This window comes from Cebus imitator, unplaced genomic scaffold (genome assembly GCF_001604975.1).
Source record: "Cebus imitator isolate Cc_AM_T3 unplaced genomic scaffold, Cebus_imitator-1.0 Scaffold38, whole genome shotgun sequence".
Classification (NCBI taxonomy): domain Eukaryota; kingdom Metazoa; phylum Chordata; class Mammalia; order Primates; family Cebidae; genus Cebus; species Cebus imitator.
Genome location: NW_016107353.1, coordinates 493,337 through 511,503, shown reverse-complemented (window position 1 = coordinate 511,503; position 18,167 = coordinate 493,337). Strand labels below are relative to the sequence as shown.

The following is an 18,167-nucleotide window of genomic DNA, read 5'->3' as shown; positions in this document are numbered from 1 at the left end:
TATGATCCAAACATTGACCAGTGGAGTATGCTGGGAGATATGCAGACAGCCCGGGAAGGTGCCGGACTCGTAGTGGCCAGTGGAGTGATCTACTGTCTAGGTATTGAGTCTGCGATGCAGGAATGGGAGAGAACTCAATGGGTAGTAGATTGTGGGTAAGGGTTCCTTTTTAGCAGAATGAAGTCCATAGACTTCCCTTCAACTAAAACCCTGGTGTGTCAATGTATTTTCCATTAATTGGGATTATCATTTTCTTATAAGCAGAAAGTAGGGTACTATCAGAGCTCTTGGGACTCTAGTGGGAAAATTTAAACTAAAATAATTAGTTGAAGCACTCGGAGAAAGGCTGTCCAGGAATAGGCATGAGGATTTACCACTCATCCTGCAGTGGTCTCTGTCTTCCAGGAGGATATGATGGCTTGAATATCTTAAATTCCGTTGAGAAATACGACCCTCATACAGGACATTGGACTACTGTTACACCGATGGCCACCAAGCGTTCTGGTAAGATCAAATCTGAGGGAGGAGACAATAGGCAGTGCTGTCAGACCTTTACATATATAATAGTGATGCAAGGGACAAACTGTAGATTAATGTAAAAATGAGATTCTGCTCCTCCTTGTCTCTGTTTTCTCTAAATATTAGAATAAAGACAGTTTATACTTACAACTAGATTATAAATTTGAAAGCAAAAGCCTTCATGTTTTTGTTTTCTCCCTGTGTTTTAGAATACTACAATTTTGTCTGTGTAGCACATGTTAAATAAATGTTTGTTAAATAACGTTTCTAATGTATAAGAACAAAGGAGCAGCACCTTACCTTCACGAGAGCTTTTTGAAGCGGAGCAGGCTGAGATGTAGAAAAGGAAAACACTGTGCTGTTCTAGTTTACGTATTCTGAGTAAAAATTGCTTCAGAACCATAATCACAGTTCCTTTCCCTCCATCTACCTTTATTGCTGCCTTTTTTTTACTTCCTCCTTTTCTGAGAAGGGTGGGGCTCTGAGTTAATGAGAGTAAAGAAGAGAACCATTTCTATTTATCTTTTATCATTTCAAATCCAAGCCAAAGGGTTTATAGACGGAATGACTTGTGCTGGACTAGATTATTCTAGGCCTGTCTAGGTCTAGTCCATGCCTCTCACCTACTCTAGAACTCAGCCATTAGTGACCACAGTTTATTTCTGTAACTCAGATTCTAGGCTTAGTACCATTCATTTGCTAATGCCTTCATTTTCCCCAGGTGCAGGAGTAGCCCTGCTGAATGACCATATTTATGTGGTGGGGGGATTTGATGGTACAGCCCACCTTTCTTCCGTTGAAGCATACAACATTCGCACTGATTCCTGGACAACTGTCACCAGTATGACCACTCCACGATGCTATGTAGGGGCCACAGTGCTTCGGGGGAGACTCTATGCAATTGCAGGGTGAGGATTTAAACAACTCCAGACTCAGTATGTAACCAGAGCAAGATTCTATGTGATCTGATCCTTATTTTTGAATGGAGACAAGATTTGGGTAGGGGTAGACATCTCTAGTGGCAACTTGATTGTTTTTAATTAGATTTTTTTTTTATTTTTTAGAGACAATGTCTTTCTCTGTCACCCAGGCTGGAGTCTGAGTAGCTGGGACCACAGGTGCATGCCACTATACCAGGATAGTTTTTTATGTTGTCTAGGCTGGTCTCCAACTCCTGGGCTCAAGCAATCCTCCCACCTCAGCCTCCCAAAGTGCTAGGATTACAGGCGTGAGTCACCATGCTGGCCTCCAGTGGCGGCCTTAAGGAAGAACTTGTGTAGAAAAGAATAGAAGGCTAATTTATTTCTTTAAATTTAATTGAGACAGACAGGGTCTTACCATTTTGCCCAAGCTGGTCTCAAATTCCCTCCTCGGCTTAAGCAGTCCCCCTACCTCAGCCTCCTTCATAGTTGGGATTACAGGCACGTGTCACTGCACGCAGCTGACTCATTTTTTTCTTTTGCCTCTTTCCCACTCAGATATGATGGTAATTCCCTGCTAAGTAGTATTGAATGTTACGACCCTATCATCGACAGCTGGGAAGTCGTGACATCCATGGGAACCCAGCGCTGTGATGCTGGTGTGTGTGTTCTCCGTGAGAAGTGACCATTGTTGGAGCACCATCCAGAACTAGTGACCAGTCTGGTGGACAGTTAGTGGGAGAATCAAGAATCCTTTCCAAAATGTCTGTTTCTCAGTATGTGCATAGGGTGATTACAGGCACCAGTGCAATGATGATTGTACTTATTTGACACATATTCCGCCTTGTCCTGGTTATTGTTCCTGAGAAGGGTGGCCAGCAGGTACTCCAGGGAAAAGAATGCAGATTGAATGGATGTGAGAGACCAGATCGCCTCTCCCACTGCCTTGGGGAGCACTTTCCTGTCGTTTCTAACTTACCACATGCTCAGTGTACTGTATGTATGTTGTGCCTCATATGTTGCAGAGAACGAAGGTGAGTATAGCCTACTAGATGTGGGCAATATCCAACCTAGATGATTGGAAAGGTACCAGTTTAAGTAAACCTGGTAAAATCCAAGTCTTTTTTTTTTTTCCCAAGAAAAGATACCTTTTCTAATCTACAGGTAGCTAGAGGCAACACAGTTCCATTCTAGAGGAAAACAGAAGGGAGAGCCCCATAAAACTTTGGGGACAAGGGAGAGAGACTCATCTGACATTTCTTGTCAGGGATAGGGTTGGTATATCAGAATTGAAGTTAGAATAAGTGAATCAACTGAATTTGATGGAATGTGAGTGAACCTAGAACAGCACTGAAGTATTACATAACCTGGAAGACTGAGAAGGGTATATATCATTTGAAGGATCTTTTTATTTCCCCAAGGTCTTTCTAAAGTAGAATGTTATGCATTTTAGCACTGGAGATAACAGTGAACAAATGTTGGGATGAGACAAGATGGCATCAATGTGGGAGTTCAGTATAACTGGGGATAAACTAGAAGTACCTGTGATTCTACAGTCTTATTCCCTGCCAGGGCTCATCTAGCCATGGCAATGTTTGCCTTGAATGGGGGTGAAAGCCTTTCTTTGTTGAATCAAATACTACTACACTGTTACACTTCCACACTATTTATTTGGGGATGGGCTGGGAGTGACAGTAGCCCAGTAGTTTAGCTACCTGATTACTGCCCATTCTTTTAGGAGTACACTTCTGCCAAGGAGTGGTTTGTACTGCTGTGTTTGGTACATTTAGTCTTTTTTCTGCTATAAGTTTCCCTTATCTGTCCTTTAGTGTAGATTTTATTCATCACAGGACAGAATAATCAAGGACAACCAAAATCCTTTTGTCAGTTTCAGTACCTCAGCTATCAACATTTCTGAGCTATTATTCAATGTTGTCTATGTCATGGAGTGAAATTCTTGTTTTATGGGTATTGGGAGTGTGGGAATGTGATAACCTAAACAACCTTTGCTCTGAAATTCCATTTTTCCCTTTTTCCCTGAATCGTATTGACCTACAGAGTTAATTTCCTTTGTATTTTTTTAAGAAAATATTAAAAATCAACGGTCTCAAATGCTGAGAGTTTGTGGCTAACCAGCATTGCCTTTAGCAGATACTTGGGAGGGAAAGATGTAGGGATCAGCTGTAACTCCTGTGTCTTCAGCCTGTTCAACTTGTGTGTTTGCAAACTAGTTGTGCTATTTCTCTGTTATACACAGGTAAGAGGCAGCCACTTTACACTATGGAGATTCAGAGGCAGCCACTTTACACTATGGAGATTCTCATTAGTAAAATATTTACCTAATTTGCCATATTCATTAGCCCCTCTCATGCTTAGAGTTACTTGAAAACCAAAGGAGTAAAGAAGAGACGTCTTGAATTCACTTAGCACCCACTTGAATTTTAGGGTTTCAGTCATGCCAGGCCTTTTTTCCATTTGCTTTGAATTATGGCATGTGATATTAACAGCTATGCAGAAGGCCTGCAAAACTGCAACAATCCTGATGCTTCCAGAGCAAAAGGAAGGAGAAGCCACAGGAGGAAGTTATTTTCCCTAAAGATGCCTGCCAACTTTGGCAGATGGATTGCGCCTGCTAATTAAACCACAGCCTATAAAACGTGGCTCTTCCTATCTCAAGAAGAGATCCAGGAGAGGCTGAAGGACTGATGGCTCCTATGCTGTCTTCAGTGCTGACAAATTAGTTTCAGACCAATTTCACAAATAGTTCATACACTGCAGCCACTGAATCTTATACAGAAAAATCAACACGTAAAACTTAATAGCTCCTTTTTCACTCTTTTCACAATCATACACACTTTCATGTACTCACATACATACACAGAGATACCCCTAATTTGGTGGGTTATCTTAATTTTTTTTTTTGAGACGGAGTCTCGTTCTGTAACCAGGCTGGAGTGCAGTGGTGTGATCTTGGCTCACTGCAACCTCTGCCTCCCAGGTACAAGCGATTCTCCTGCCTCACCCTCCCAAGTAGCTAGGACTACAGGTGCGCATCAGCACACCTGGCTAATTTTTTGTACTTTTAGTAGAAATGGAGTTTCACTATGTTGGCCTGGATGGTCTCAATCTCTTGACCTCATGATCCACCCTCCTCGGCCTCCCAAAGTGTTGGGATTACCGGTATGAGCCACCGCGCTCGGCCAACATCTTAATGTTTTTAAGCTTCCACCACTGGCAACCAGCTACTTGGTTATCTAACCTAGGAAAACTAGCAGTTGCTTTGTGTCACCCCCATCACAATACAGACATCCAGCTAGTTTCTAAGTTCTATACAATTTTAATTGTTCCAAGTCCATTCCCCTATCTTCATTCCCTCTGCTAGCTTCAGGGCCTTTCTCAGCTAGACCCTAAGGTTAACAGCCACTTGATATCCCTACCTCTATTTCTCTCTTCAATCTAGCCTCTCCATTTAGTCATAGGTTATCTTTCTAAAGCACGGAAGTACTTAACATACAGCAGACAGTAAATACTGAAGTTATTTCTGGCCTAAAATTCCACAGATTCCCATTGTTCATATTATAAATGTAAAATTCCTTAGCATGACATTAGATCCATGGAGCTCTGGGCCCACTGTACCTTCCTGATTTTACCTAACTCTGTTATCACTTCTCCCCAGGTTTGTGGGTCAGCCACAGCGGTCTACTAACCATTCCTAAATTTGTTCTCACCCTTGTTCATATACAATACTGTTCTGTCTGAAATAACCTTGCTTTCCCAACAATCCTAGTTAAGAGCAGTGGCTTTAGAGTTGTGCTGCAACCTTTCTGATCTTTACCTTTCTCATTTTGTGCACAAGAGTGCCGACCCCATAAGGAAACTGTGATGATTCAACACGTTTCTAAAGGCGCTTTGACACATTTTGCCGCATAGTAAATGGTCACAATGATTAGAAGCGGCCAATTACAGCTTCCACACATCTTTTTTCCAGTACCAAAAAGATACCTGCCCCTCTAAGTAGTTTCCTATAGAAGAAGCTAATGTGGCTAAAATTTGAGGGGATGTCCGACCCAGATTCCCTTCACATTGCCCCTAATAAAGTCCCCATTCATTCAGGAGACTAAATTCAGATCTCAGAAAACTAAACAGTAAGGTCAACGTAATGATTTATTTGTTTAGGTCTTACTATTAAGCACAGTGACCAGGTGGGTAAGGAGATGTGTCACTGGTCCCGAGAAGTGTCCCTGTCACAAAGCCTGTCGACACCTAGCCACTCAGGTTAGGCAATGAATGAAGGCGCCTGCGCAGTAGAGTCCAGACAGGGGAAGCGGGCGCCTGCGCACAGAAGTAGTGACCGTCCGCTCCCCGCTCCCGCCTCTGCCAAGCCGCGCCAGCGCAGTGAGGATCAACGCAGCAAAGACAGCGCCTGCGCGCCCGTGGTTGAGGAGCCTGTGGCGGCAGCGGCGATGGAACCGGCAGAGCAGCTGAGCGAGTTAGTGTCAGCCGAGGGCCGAAACCGGAAGGCGGTGCTGTGCCAGCGTTGCGGCTCCCGGGTGCTGCAGCCAGGGACCGCTCTTTTCTCGCGCCGACAGGTAGGGAGGCAGGTTGGAGGGCGTTTACACCCACAGTCTCCCAGACGAGCCGCCGCGGTCGGAATCTGAACCCCAGCTCCTGAGTTTCCGGAGACCGCGCCCTCCTCGCGCGGCCTTAAGCCCCGCCCCTCGGGCCTCCGCTCTGCGAGGCTCCGCCCCTGGGGCCACCGGCAGCGAGGGAGAGAACCGGATCCCGCCCCGGGATCTTTTGCTGCGCAATCCGTTCCTGGGCTACCCGGTCCTGCCTGCCCGGCCCTCCGCCCCCGGGGCCGCCGCGAGTGCGGGCCCTGCGCCCTGCCGCGGTCCAGGGCCGTTGCTTCGCGGGCGCGTAGAAGGGAGGCGCCCCATTCCGGCTCCCGGAGCTCCCGCCAGCCTGCAGGACCTGGCAGGTGCCTCTCGGCCGCCGCTCACCGCGGATGTGGCGGGGTTCCAGTCCTACTCCAGACCCCACCCGCCAGTCCTGAATTCTCCGTCTCGTTTATGGCAGTCACCTGTCTGTTTCACGAAGGAGCCCCAGAAACAACTGGTGTAGGGGACGCGGCAAAATAACGCCGCTAACCTGCATACCGAGGAAGTTAACGTTTTCCAGATGAATCGTATTTCAAATGCGATAGATACCTGACGTCCTGAAGTAAATTTTAAAGAAAAACAATTTTTTTTCCCTTGAGTTTAGGGATTTTAATACCCTTCCTACCACATGACCCCAAGTGAAAAAGTTGAAAAAAAAATTATTTCGGTCAACTCTGTATTGAAGTGCAAGTATAATGTCATTTCAACCATAGGGACGTCCTGTCATTCAAAATTATTTCTAAAAATATGCAGATCATTTTATAATTTCACGTGGTGGAACAGATCGTGGAGTGTAATGTCTAGTAGAAGAGCAAGAATCCCCCATACCTCCAAAACAGCCTTTCATCAAAGGAGGAAAAAAGGAATCTGTGTATGTTGTTTTGTAGGTATATTGATGAATTTTGATCTAGATATTGGTGGAGCTCCCAGCGTTCTTTTAAGACTTCCAAGGTTTGGGAGTAGAGTTGTCGATTGATTTTACGAGGTTAGTGGCATTATGGAGTCAGTGGAAAGAACATGGATCTTGGAATTAAAATATACGTGGAATTAAATCCTGACTTTATCATTCATTAACACTGAAAGAGTTATTTAGGCCGGGCGTGGTGGCTCATGCCTGTAATCCCAGCACTTTGGGAGACCAAGGCTGGTGGATCACCTGAGGTCAGGAGTTCGAGACCAGCTTGGCCAACATGGTGAAACCCTGTCTCTACTTAAAAAAAAAAAAAAATACAAAAATTAGCTGGGCATGGTGGCACTCATCTGCAATCCCAGCTACTCTGGAGGCTGAGGCAGGAGAATCGCTTGAACCTGGGAGACGCAGGTTGCAGTGAGCTGAGATTGCATCACTGCACTCCAGCCTGAGCAACAGTGAGACTGTCTCGAATTTGAAAAAAAACCAAAAAAGTAAAAAATTAAAAAAAATAAAGTTATTTAAACTCCATAAGATGCAGGATGCTGTTGTGTAAAACAGGGGTGTCCAGTCTTTTGGTTTTGCTGGGCCGCATTGGAAGGAGAATTGTCTTGGGCCATACAACATACACTAAGAGTAGCTGATGAGCTAAAAAGAAAAAAAAAAAAGGCAAAAAAAAAAATCTCATAATGTTTTAAGACAGTTTCCGAATTTGTTTTGGGCCTCATTCAAAGCCGTTCTGAGCCATATGCAGGCTGCAGGTTGGACAAGCTTGGAAGCTTGGTGTAAAATGATGGTGATGATAGAGGGAAGAATTTGTATGAAAACACTTGGCACTGTGCCTAGTATGTAGCCCATTATATAGGTTAGTTCCCATACTCCTTTTCCATGGCAAGGTTCTAAATTTTTATTTATTTATTTATTTTTGAGATGGAGTCTTGATCTGTCACCCAGGCTAGAGTGCAGTGGCACAATCTCAGCTCACTATAACCTATGCCTCCTGGGTTCAAGCCACTCTTCTGCCTCAGCCTCCCTAGTAACTGGGATTACCACCATGTGCAGCTAATTTTTGTATTTTTAGTAGAGATGGGTTTTCACCATGTTGGCCAGGCTGGTCTCAAACTCCTAACCTCATGATCCGCATGCCTTGGCCTCCCAAAGTGCTGGAATCATAGGCATGAGCCACAGCGCACAGCCTGGTTTTGTCTAATTTTATAAACTGACATAAATTAAGAGACTTCTTAATGGAGTTTATATATTTTTTTAAATTCTTAATTTTTTTCATAGTTATTGATTTTATTCATTTATTTTTTGAGACATCTCCCTCTGTTGCCAGGCCAGAGTGCAGTGGCATGATCTTGGCTCACGGCAACCTCCATGTCTTGGGTTCAATCAATTCACCTGCCTCAGCCTTCCAAGTAGCTGGGACTACAGGAACGTGCCACCATGCCCGGCTAATTTTTGTATTTTTAGTAGAGATGGGGTTTCTCCATGTTAGTCAGGATGGTCTCGATTTCTTGACCTCGTGATCCACCCGCCTCAGCCTCCCAAAGGGCTGGGATTACAGGCATGAGCCACCGCGCCCAGCCTATTTTATTTTTATTTTTATATTTTGAGATGGTGTTTCACTCATGTTGCCCAGGCTGGAGTGCAATGTCAGGAGTTCAAGACTGGCCTGGCCAACATGGTGAAATCCTGTCTCTACTAAAAATACAAAAATTATCTGGGTGTGTTGGTGGGCACCTGTAATCCCAGCTACTTGGAAGGCTGAGGCACAAGAATCGCTTGAAGCTGGGAGGCGGAGGTTGCAGTGAGCCAAGATCACCAAGTGCACCACTGCTCTCCAGCCTGGGTGACAGCAAGATTCTGTCTCAAAACAAAACAAAACAACAACAGAAAAAAACAGAGAGAGATGAGCTCCCTGTATTGCCCCTGGTCTCAAACTCCTGGGCCCAGGTGATCCATCCACCTTGGGCTCCCAAAGTGGTGGGATTACAGGTGTGAGCCACTGTGCCTGGCCAGGATCTTTTTTTACCTTCCCTTCCTTTCCCTTTCCTCTCTCTTTCCTTCTTTCTTTCCGTCTTCCGTCCTCCCTCCCTCCCTGTTTTGCTGTTACCTGACTTGAGTATGTGACACAAGCATGGCTCACTGCAGCCTCCAATCAGCCAAAATTATTAATTCTTGTTTGATACTTTTTTAAACTGATTTTGCAAAAAATTGTGTGGGCAAAATAAATTATGTATGTTACATTTCTTTTTGTTTCTCAACTGACACAGTGGCTCCTATTTTCTAGAAAGAGGCCTAATAATTTTTTAATGCATTTTATGTGTTTAAAAATGTTTTCCCTCTTTTAAAAAGACAAAAAGGTTTTTTTGTTGTTTTTAACAATGGCTTCAACATTTCTGGAAATTTCCTATTTCCTGAGAAAGAACTGTTGGAAGAATCCTGTCCCCTTTCTGGACTCTAGCAACTCAGCTGTAGTCTAACCCAGTGTTCTGACTCCTGTCCTGATTGTTTTCTCCTTTCTTTCCTCAAATACAAATTTCAGCAAAAATATAACCTCTAGGACATGATGTCAATAGAAGGTAAAAAAATTTCCTGGGAGATTCTAACAGTTATTAGTCCCTCCTCTGCTCTGTGTCACATATTTTAAGGTGGAGAAAAACAGTTCTGTCCTTACAGAGAGCAAGGAGCTTCTGAGATGCCAAGCTCCTTAACTGAAGCTTTGGGGTAAACCCCCTAAAGTTTTAGGGTAGCTCTTTTTTGTCGTAACTGAAATATTGCAGATAAACCACCATTAGGGCAATTATAGCAGGGCTGTTACTCATCTTTGCAGGTGTTAAAGGAGCACTCCCAGCAGTTAAGCCTGGAGAAGGGTGTGTAAGGAGTCCTGGTTAGAGGTGGCCTGCAGCTTTCTCTCTTGCTCCCCCCAGTGGAAGAGAAGAGCCTAGTAGTCTGCAGACGGGAACAATCGGAGAGCTAGACTGCCAGTCCTACCTTGAGGTGATCCAGGGCCTGCCTCTTACTGTGTCTTATATTCCACAGCTCTTTAGTCTAAAGCAGTGTGTTTCTCGATTCCGTCCCCCACACCCAGATCTCCAAAAGACATTTAGCAATATCTGGAGACATTTTTAGTTGTCAGAATTAGGGGGGTGTGCTGCTGGCATCTAGTGGGTAGAAGCCAGGAATGCTTTTAATCATCTTTTTCTTTCTTTCTTTCTTTCTTTCTTTTTTTTTTTTTTTTTTTTTTTTTTTGAGATGGAGTCTTGCTGTGTTGCCAGGCTGGAGTGCAGTGGCACAATCTCTGTTCACTTAACCTCTGCCTCCCAGGTTCAAGCATTATAATGAGTAGCTGGGATTACAAGCATATGCCACCACACCCAGCTAATTTTTACATTTTTTAGTAGAGATGTGATTTCACCATGTTAGCCAGGCTGGTCTGGAACTCCTGACCTCAGGTGATCCACCCGCCTCCACCTTCCAGAGTGCTGGGATTACAGGCATGAGCCACTGTGCCCAGACCCTGTTAAGCATCTAATAATGCACAAGACAGCCCCCCAACAATGATGAATTCTGCAGCCCAGAATGTCAGTAGTGCCCAGGTTGAGAAACCTTGGCCCAAAGACTACAAAGTAGTCTCCCATCTATCATCTCAGTCAGCCTTAGGAAATGATTTGCATGATTTGTTGTTTATACCACTAGACTATTAGGTCCTGTGTCCTGTCTGCTTCTGTATCTCTTATGTCTAGACTGTGCACGTAAGTGAGAACTGAGTAAATACTGGAGTTTAAATAATTAGTGAATAAAAGCTATTAGTCCAGTATACTAATTAGCATGGATACAGTAGAGCAGTATATTCAGTTGGCACCGTCACTCTGCTATTTGTGCAGCATGTAATTTGTGTTCTATTATTTTTACCTTTAAACTATGTTGGACTTGATGTGTTCTTTTTAAGTCATATAATTGGTTTCACATATGCAATGTTCATATCCTGGGGCCAGTTGCAGTGGCTCATGCCTGTAATCCCAGCACTTCGGGAGGCTGAGGCGGGTGGGTCACCTGAGGTCAGGAGTTCAAGACCAGCCTGACAAACATGGTGAAACCCTATCTCTACCAAAAATAGGAAAATTAGCTGGGCATAGTGATGGAGGCCTGTAATCCCAGCTACTCGGGAGGCTGAGGTGGGAGAATCTCTTGAACTCAGGAGGCAGAGGTTGCACTGAGCTGAGATGGCGCTACTGCACTCTACCTTGGGCAGCAGAGAGAGACCCTGTCTCACAAAAAAGAAAAATAAAAGTTCATACCCTTAAACTCAGTGCTTCTCAGAATCTTACCCAGTTTCTGGTGGAGGAAGTGGTAATTGAGCTGAGTAGAGGCATGGTGCAGCAGTGTGTTGGTTCATAGTTGTGAGAGAAAGCATGGGATGTTTGAAGAATTGAAACGTTCAAGTTGGCCAGGACCTGGAGTGTGTAAAAATGACAAGAAGTGAGGCCAAGGTGGGATTAAGAAGATTGGAATAGAAGAGGGGAGGGAGCTTTGGGATCAGTCCTCTCCATGCGGGGTAGAAGCCCGTGACTGGGGGTGAGATATGGAATCAAAAGGAAAATTGAGCCAGGTGCCAGTCAGCTGTGGATAGGAGTAACTAGAGCTTCCTCAGACACCCCTGAGGGGTTGCCAGATGGCAGAAACCTTAAAGGAGCAAAGGTGAGCAGAGGAGGAGTCATGATTTGGGAACTACTTTTGGGAGCAAGGAGGACACTGATTCCCAGCCCCAGATCCTGAAGGATATGGAGTGTCAGAGGATGGACAGTGGCCACTGGGTTTGTGGCAGTGTCTTCAGCCAGAGCCTCATTTCTGTGAAGACAAAGAAAACAGGAGACTCCAAAGAGCCTGAAAATGTAGGAAAAGGAAGATGATGCTGGAGAAGAAAGTTGCATGCTGTTGTATATTTTTAGGGGGTCAGGGGAGCATTGTGGCAGGAGTGGGCAGTGAAAGACTGGCCTGTGGGAGGGAAAGTATAGGACAGTGTTGGGTTAGGACTTTGAGGGCAGAGGACCCCAAGGGCAGTAACCAAGGGCAGTTTCTTATAAAACTAAATGTGCGCTTCACAGAACGACCCAGCACTCTGGGGTCTTTTTCCCAGAGAAATGAAACCTATGTTCACACCAAAACCTATACATAAATGTGCATAGCAGCTTTATTCATGATAGCCCCAAACTGGAAAAAGCCCAGATGCCCTTCAACAGGTGAATGGTTAAACAGATCGGTACATCTGTACCACGGAATACTATTTAGCAACAAAAATAGAAGGAACTATTGATGCACATAACTTGGATGCATCTCAGTGACTTGAGTGAAAAAAAAGCTAGTTTCAGAGGGTTCCGTACTGTATGGTTCATTTATATAACATTTTTGAAATGACAGAATTTTAGAAATGGAGACCAGCTTAGTGGTTGCCAGGAGTTAGGCATGCAGTGGGCGGTGTTTGATGAGCATGATTATAAAAGGGTAAGGAGGGATCTTTATGGTGATGGAACTTAACCATGTTGATGGAAACACAAACCTACGTGGAGTAAAATTGTATAGAACTAAATACACACGTGAGTAGAAGTAAACTGGGGAGATCTGAATAAGGTGTGTGGTTGTATCAGTGTTTCTCTCCTGATTGTCATTTTGCACATAGTTTTGTAAAATGTTACTTTTGGGTGAAACAGGGTGAAAGTTACATGGAATTTCTGTATTTCCTGTAACTACATGTGAACCAGCAGTTATCGCAATAAACTTTTAATTGAAAAAATCAGGCCAGGAGCAGTGACTCACACCTGTAATCCCAGCACGTTGGGAGGATCACCTGAGGTCAGGAGTTTGAGACCAGCCTGGCCAACATGGTGAAACCCCGTCTCTACGAAAAATATGAAAAATTAGCCAGGTGTGGTGGTGTGTGCCTGTAAGCCCAGCTACTCGGGAGGCTAAGGCAGGAGAATCCCTTGAACCTGGAAGGCAGAGGTTGCAGTGAGCTGAGATCATACCACCATGCTCCAGCCTGGGTTGACGGAGTAAGACTGCCTAAAAAAAAAAAAAAAAAAAAAAAAAAAAAAAAAAAAAAAAAAATCAGGACATTAAGTGAAAAAAGCCAGTCACAAAAGGACAAATACTGCATGATTTCACTTCTCTGAGGTACCTAGAGTAGTCAAAGTCATGGAGAGGAAGTAGAACAGTGGTTGCCAGGGGCTGTGGGGAAGGGGATGGGAGTATTGTTGAATGAGTACAGAGTTTGCGAAGATGAGAAAGATTGAAGATGGTTGGTGGGGTGGTTGCACCACAGTGTGAATGTACTTAAAGATGCTGAACTGAACACTTAAAAATGGTTAAAATGGCAAATTTCATATTTTACCACAAAAAAAAAAATCAGGAATCAAAATGGAATACGTATCTCAGCTATGTAAGTATTGCTATTATCTATTACTATTCAACAAAATCACCCCCAAACAGTGACTTCAGAACCGTGATTTTTTTTTTTTTTTTTTTTTTTTTTTGAGACAATATTGTTCTGTCACCCAGGCTGGAGTACAGTGACGTGATCTCGGCTTACTGCAATCTTTGCATCCCAGGTTCAAGCAACTCTCCTGCCTCAGCCTCCTGAGTAGCTGGGATTATGGGTGCCCACCACCATGCCCAGCTAATTTTTATATTTTTAGTAGAGACGGGGTTTTGCCATGTTGGCCAGGCTGGTCTTGAACTCCTGACCTCAGGTGATCTGCCTGCCTCGGCCTCCCAAACTGTTGGGATTACAGGCGTGAGCCACCACCCAGCCCAAACAATGATGTATTTTGCTGAGGAATTTAGGGGTTGACTACCTTAGTGAGGCAGTTCTCACTGGGCGAAAGTGTCCCACGAGAAATGGCAAAAGTTGTGTGCCATTTTCTAACCAGCATATGTTCATCAAGCAATCACCATCAAGCAATCACCATGGCCTGCCCAGACCAGAGGGAGGGGCATGGACTCCACTCTTGGTGAAGGGATTATCAGAGAATTTTCGGATGTGTTTTGAAACCACCACAAGTAGCCCCCAGAAGGGGAAAAATGACAAAAAAGTGAACAGAAGTGTACTCTGTATTGGAACAGTTTTTATTCTCATCTATATTGTAGCATGCTTGCCAAGTTTTCTATAATGAGAATGTATTTTTACAATAAGAAAGGTAGTATTTTATTTATAAGAGGGTGCTGTTAGTGGTATATCAGCAGAGTCTCACTGAGTTGTGGTGTTCCATCTATTTCTGAAGAGGTGGTCCAGGATTCGCTGGGGTCCTGACAGAGCAAAGGTAACCCATCTGTTCAGGGATGTCACTGGCAACTTTGCACCAGGTCGAGTTTGCCTCAAATTACATACTAACTTTTTTTTGTTTCTACCTCCCAGTAGTCTGTCTAGAAATCCTCATTATATTCCAGATGTTATATCCAATCTCCTGGCCCTAGCAGTTGTCCTTGGCATTGCAGTGAAGAGGTTGAGATCCAAGCAGGGACGCACATACATATGCATATATATGGATATAGTCTTGTGGGTCTGACTTGGAGGATCTAAGTAAAAATGGGAATGTTGAGGAATAGAGCAAACAGGACCCGAAAGGATGTCTTGAATGGAGCGTTAATAATAGTAGTACCAGCCGAGGCAGGTGGATCATGAGGTCAAGAGATCGAGACCATCCTGGCCAACATGGTGAAACCCCGTCTCTACTGAAAATACAAAAAAAAATTAGCTGGGCGTGGTGGCGCACGCCTGTAGTCCCAGTTACACGGGAGGCTGAGGCAGGAGAATTGCTTGAACCCGGGAGGCGGAGCTTGCAGTGAGCCAAGATCGTGCCACAGTACTACAGCCTGGTGACAGAGTGAGACTCTGTCTCAAAAAATAATAATAATAGTAGTACCTTTCAATCACAAATCAAAGGAGAGACAACTGGACAGGTGACGCTTTGTGCTACAGATGGGAACCGAGAGTGGGAAGTGGTGTTCTTTTGTTGGGCACCTCCCGAACGCTGACGCTTTAGTCCATTTTCTTTTTGTTTTGTTGGACACACTGAATTCTTGGTTGATTGGTTTAGGTGTCTTAACCTGTCCACCGAAGTTCACTCCGTCTATGTTAAGATGTGTGAGATTTCACACCTACAATATAGGGTGTGAAAGCTAGAAATATATTTAGGAAAATTGAGGCCCACAGAAAGTTACAGTTAGGACTGGAATTCAGGTTTCCTGGTTCTTTAATTTTGATTCCTCTCTTTGCCTCTGCTTGTTCCTGTTTTTGTTTAAGGTAGAACAAAGTGTTAAGGACATGTTTAACATGAGGCAAAAAGATTGACTGGAATGACAGTATCACACAATGGCTTGTGGCGTAGCCCCAGCTACGTGGGAGACTGAGGCTGGAGGATTGCTTAAGCCCAGGAGTTCAAACCCAGCCTGGGCAATGTAGCGACACCCCATCCCTAATTACAAAAAAAAAAAAAAGTATGTTGTGGAGTGGGAAATGGGAAATAAGTGATCTGACAGCAGCCGTATGAGGAGCAGAGGGTAACACACTTCGCTGGCATTACATTTTGCAGTAGTCTGGGACAGCTAAGGGTGTATACACTATCCATATGGAAGAAACTAAAGCAATTATGTGTGTGCCAGAGGCCGCCTTCTAATGATTGAGAAGTCCTATAGATTGGAGGGTGCAAGCATCCTAGAGCTGACGATTCCAAACTGTAGAACTAGATTTTCCTTTTTATAAGATAAATCCAGTATTTTCCTAACTGATGGAATAGATCAAAGCCAGTTATCCCGTGTTCATTCTTTTAACAAATAGTTGAGATTCTGCGCCATCCCCGTTGCTATTCTAAGCACTAGAGATCTAGCAATGAACAAGATAAGCTCCTTGCTTTTTAGGAGCTGATATTCTAGTGGAGGTAGACAAATGGACATGGTAAATAAGTAAGCCAATAAATTAATACGATAGTTTCAGAAAATAAGCAATAAGTAAACAAGTAGGAATGGCATGAAGAGACTTCCAGGGGAGATGAATGTGTTCATTATCTTGATTCTGATAATGGTTTCACTGGTATACATGTGCGAAAGTGAAAGATATTATTTTATTTTATTTTATTACTTTTTGAGACAGGATCTCACTCTGCCACCCAGGCTGGAGTACAGTGGCATGATCTTGGCTCACTGCAGTCTCAATCTCCCCGGCTCAAGCAATCCTTCTACCTCAGCCTCCTGTATAGCTGGGACTACAGACATTCGCCACCATGCCCAGCTATTTTTTTTTTTTTTTTTTTTTTTTTTTGAGGCAGAGTCTTGCTTTGTTGCCCAGGCTGAAGAGCAGTGGTGTGATCTCAGCTCACCTGCAGCCTCTACAACCTGCTGGGCTCACGCGATCCTCTTACCTCAGCCCATGAGTAGCTGAGACTACAGGCGTTGCACCACCACAGCCAGCTAATTTTTGTATTTTTTGTAGAGATCGGGTCTCACTATGTTGCCCAGGCTGGTCTTGAACTCCTGAGCTCAAGAGATCCTCCTGCTTCAGCCTCCCAAACCGCTGGAATTACAGGCATGCACCACCGCACCCAGCCCTGGCTAATTTTTTCGAAATACTTTTGGTAGAGAATAGGTCTCATTATGTTGCTCAAGCGGATGTGCATTTAAAATGTGTGCAATTCATGTGTCAATTATACCTCAATAAACTCTTAAAAAAAAAAATACAGTGGGCAGTAAGTAAAGCTAATTCAGGTTGTTTGGTTAGAGAAGACCTCCTGAGAAGGCTACGTTTGGGCTGACTCCCGAGGAGGAGCCAGCCGTGCCAAGATCTGAGGCACAGCGGACTAACGCTGTTTGAGGATGGCAGGAAAGCCAGCGTTGTCCAAAGCATAATGAGCTGGGAGACTAGGACCGCGTGGGGCCCATGGTGAAGACAGCAGTGAGGCCAAGTTCCCAGACCACCCAGCTGGCGGCTCTCTTTCATTTCTCTTAAGAATCAGGGCAGGGACCAGAGGCAAAAAAGAGCCACCCAGCATCATCGTGTGCAGCTTAACGAGAGGGCTTCTCTTTTTCAGTTTGTCATTCCTGCCAGGGAGCAATGTGAAGTGTACCGAGAATGCGGTATTGATAGAACGGGACCAGTTCAACTTCTGTGTTCTTTATGTTCTCTCCCACTGCAGCTCTTCCTTCCCTCCATGAGAAAGAAGCCAGCTCTGTCTGACGGCAGCAATCCCGAAGGCGATCTCCTTCAGGAACACTGGCTGGTTGAGGACATGTTCATTTTTGAGAACGTGGGCTTCACCAAGGACGTGGGCAACATCAAGTTTCTGGTCTGCGCAGACTGTGAAATTGGACCAATTGGCTGGCATTGCCTAGATGACAAGAACAGTTTCTATGTGGCCTTGGAACGAGTTTCCCATGAGTAACTGAGGGGAGGGGTACTCAGCTCCACCCCCAAAGATAAACTTGTTCCCCACAAGAACTGGCATTTAATGTGGTGTAACTGTTCCGCTGCCTTCTTCTCTATGCTAATATAAACACCGAGTACCAGCATGTCCACTTGAACATGCAGAGGGTTCACCCTGCTTCCTAAAGCCTCACGTACATTCCTCCTGCTTAGTTCACTTGCATCACATTTCCTAAGCTCCCTTTTCTCCCCCAGTTTTGGAACACTGCGCTTCCACAAATCTTGTCTTTTCCCTGGCATTCTGCCTAGGCTCTGTTTTACCCAGGGGCTCCCTCTTTTTCTTGCTCTAAAAGAGAAGTGTTCAACCTTTTGGCAGTGATGACACATGGCAAAAGATGCTTATGTGCTAATAGTTGAAAGTCTGCCTTTTTCTCATTCAAGAAAGCATACAAACATCTGAAAGTGGCTTTGTTGTATGGCTACACTTGTGATCTACAGTAACGTACCCTTTCTAAAAGTAAAGCATTTACAAAACTCAGTATTTAAACCACCAACCAGAAACATTACTTTGGACACAGCTCTAATACCATGTTTGAGCGCCTCTGCTCTAGGTTGAGAATGACATTTTATTGTGAAGATGGGTGTGGTCCCTCTAGCCTTGAAATCTTGTGGTTTCTTTTTATATTAGCTCCTCACTGCTGTAGCCTAGAAGGTGAAAAGCAAATCTTTAACCCCATCTAGCA

General features: G+C 44.3%; 2 protein-coding genes across 2 annotated transcripts in view; both read left to right on the top strand.

The window, feature by feature from the left end:
* The window catches only part of KLHL12 (kelch like family member 12), a 39,069-nt gene extending 35,515 nt beyond the window's left edge, over positions 1–3,554 (top strand). The window contains exons 8-11 of the mRNA XM_017525326.2: positions 1–100; positions 406–504; positions 1,241–1,427; positions 1,998–3,554. The exon at positions 1–100 is cut by the window's left edge and continues 3 nt beyond it. Of these exons, the coding sequence (XP_017380815.1) occupies positions 1–100; positions 406–504; positions 1,241–1,427; positions 1,998–2,124 (513 nt within the window). The 3' untranslated portion in view covers positions 2,125–3,554. The remainder of the gene's footprint in view (positions 101–405; positions 505–1,240; positions 1,428–1,997) is intronic.
* A 1,850-nt stretch (positions 3,555–5,404) lies between these two features.
* On the top strand, positions 5,405–17,965 carry RABIF (RAB interacting factor). Its single transcript, XM_017525327.2, has 2 exons — positions 5,405–6,028; positions 17,198–17,965. Exons 1-2 carry the CDS (start codon positions 5,723–5,725, stop codon positions 17,441–17,443), a joined length of 552 nt encoding a protein of 183 aa, XP_017380816.1. The 5' UTR covers positions 5,405–5,722; the 3' UTR covers positions 17,444–17,965.
* Positions 17,966–18,167: the final 202 nt, after the last annotated feature.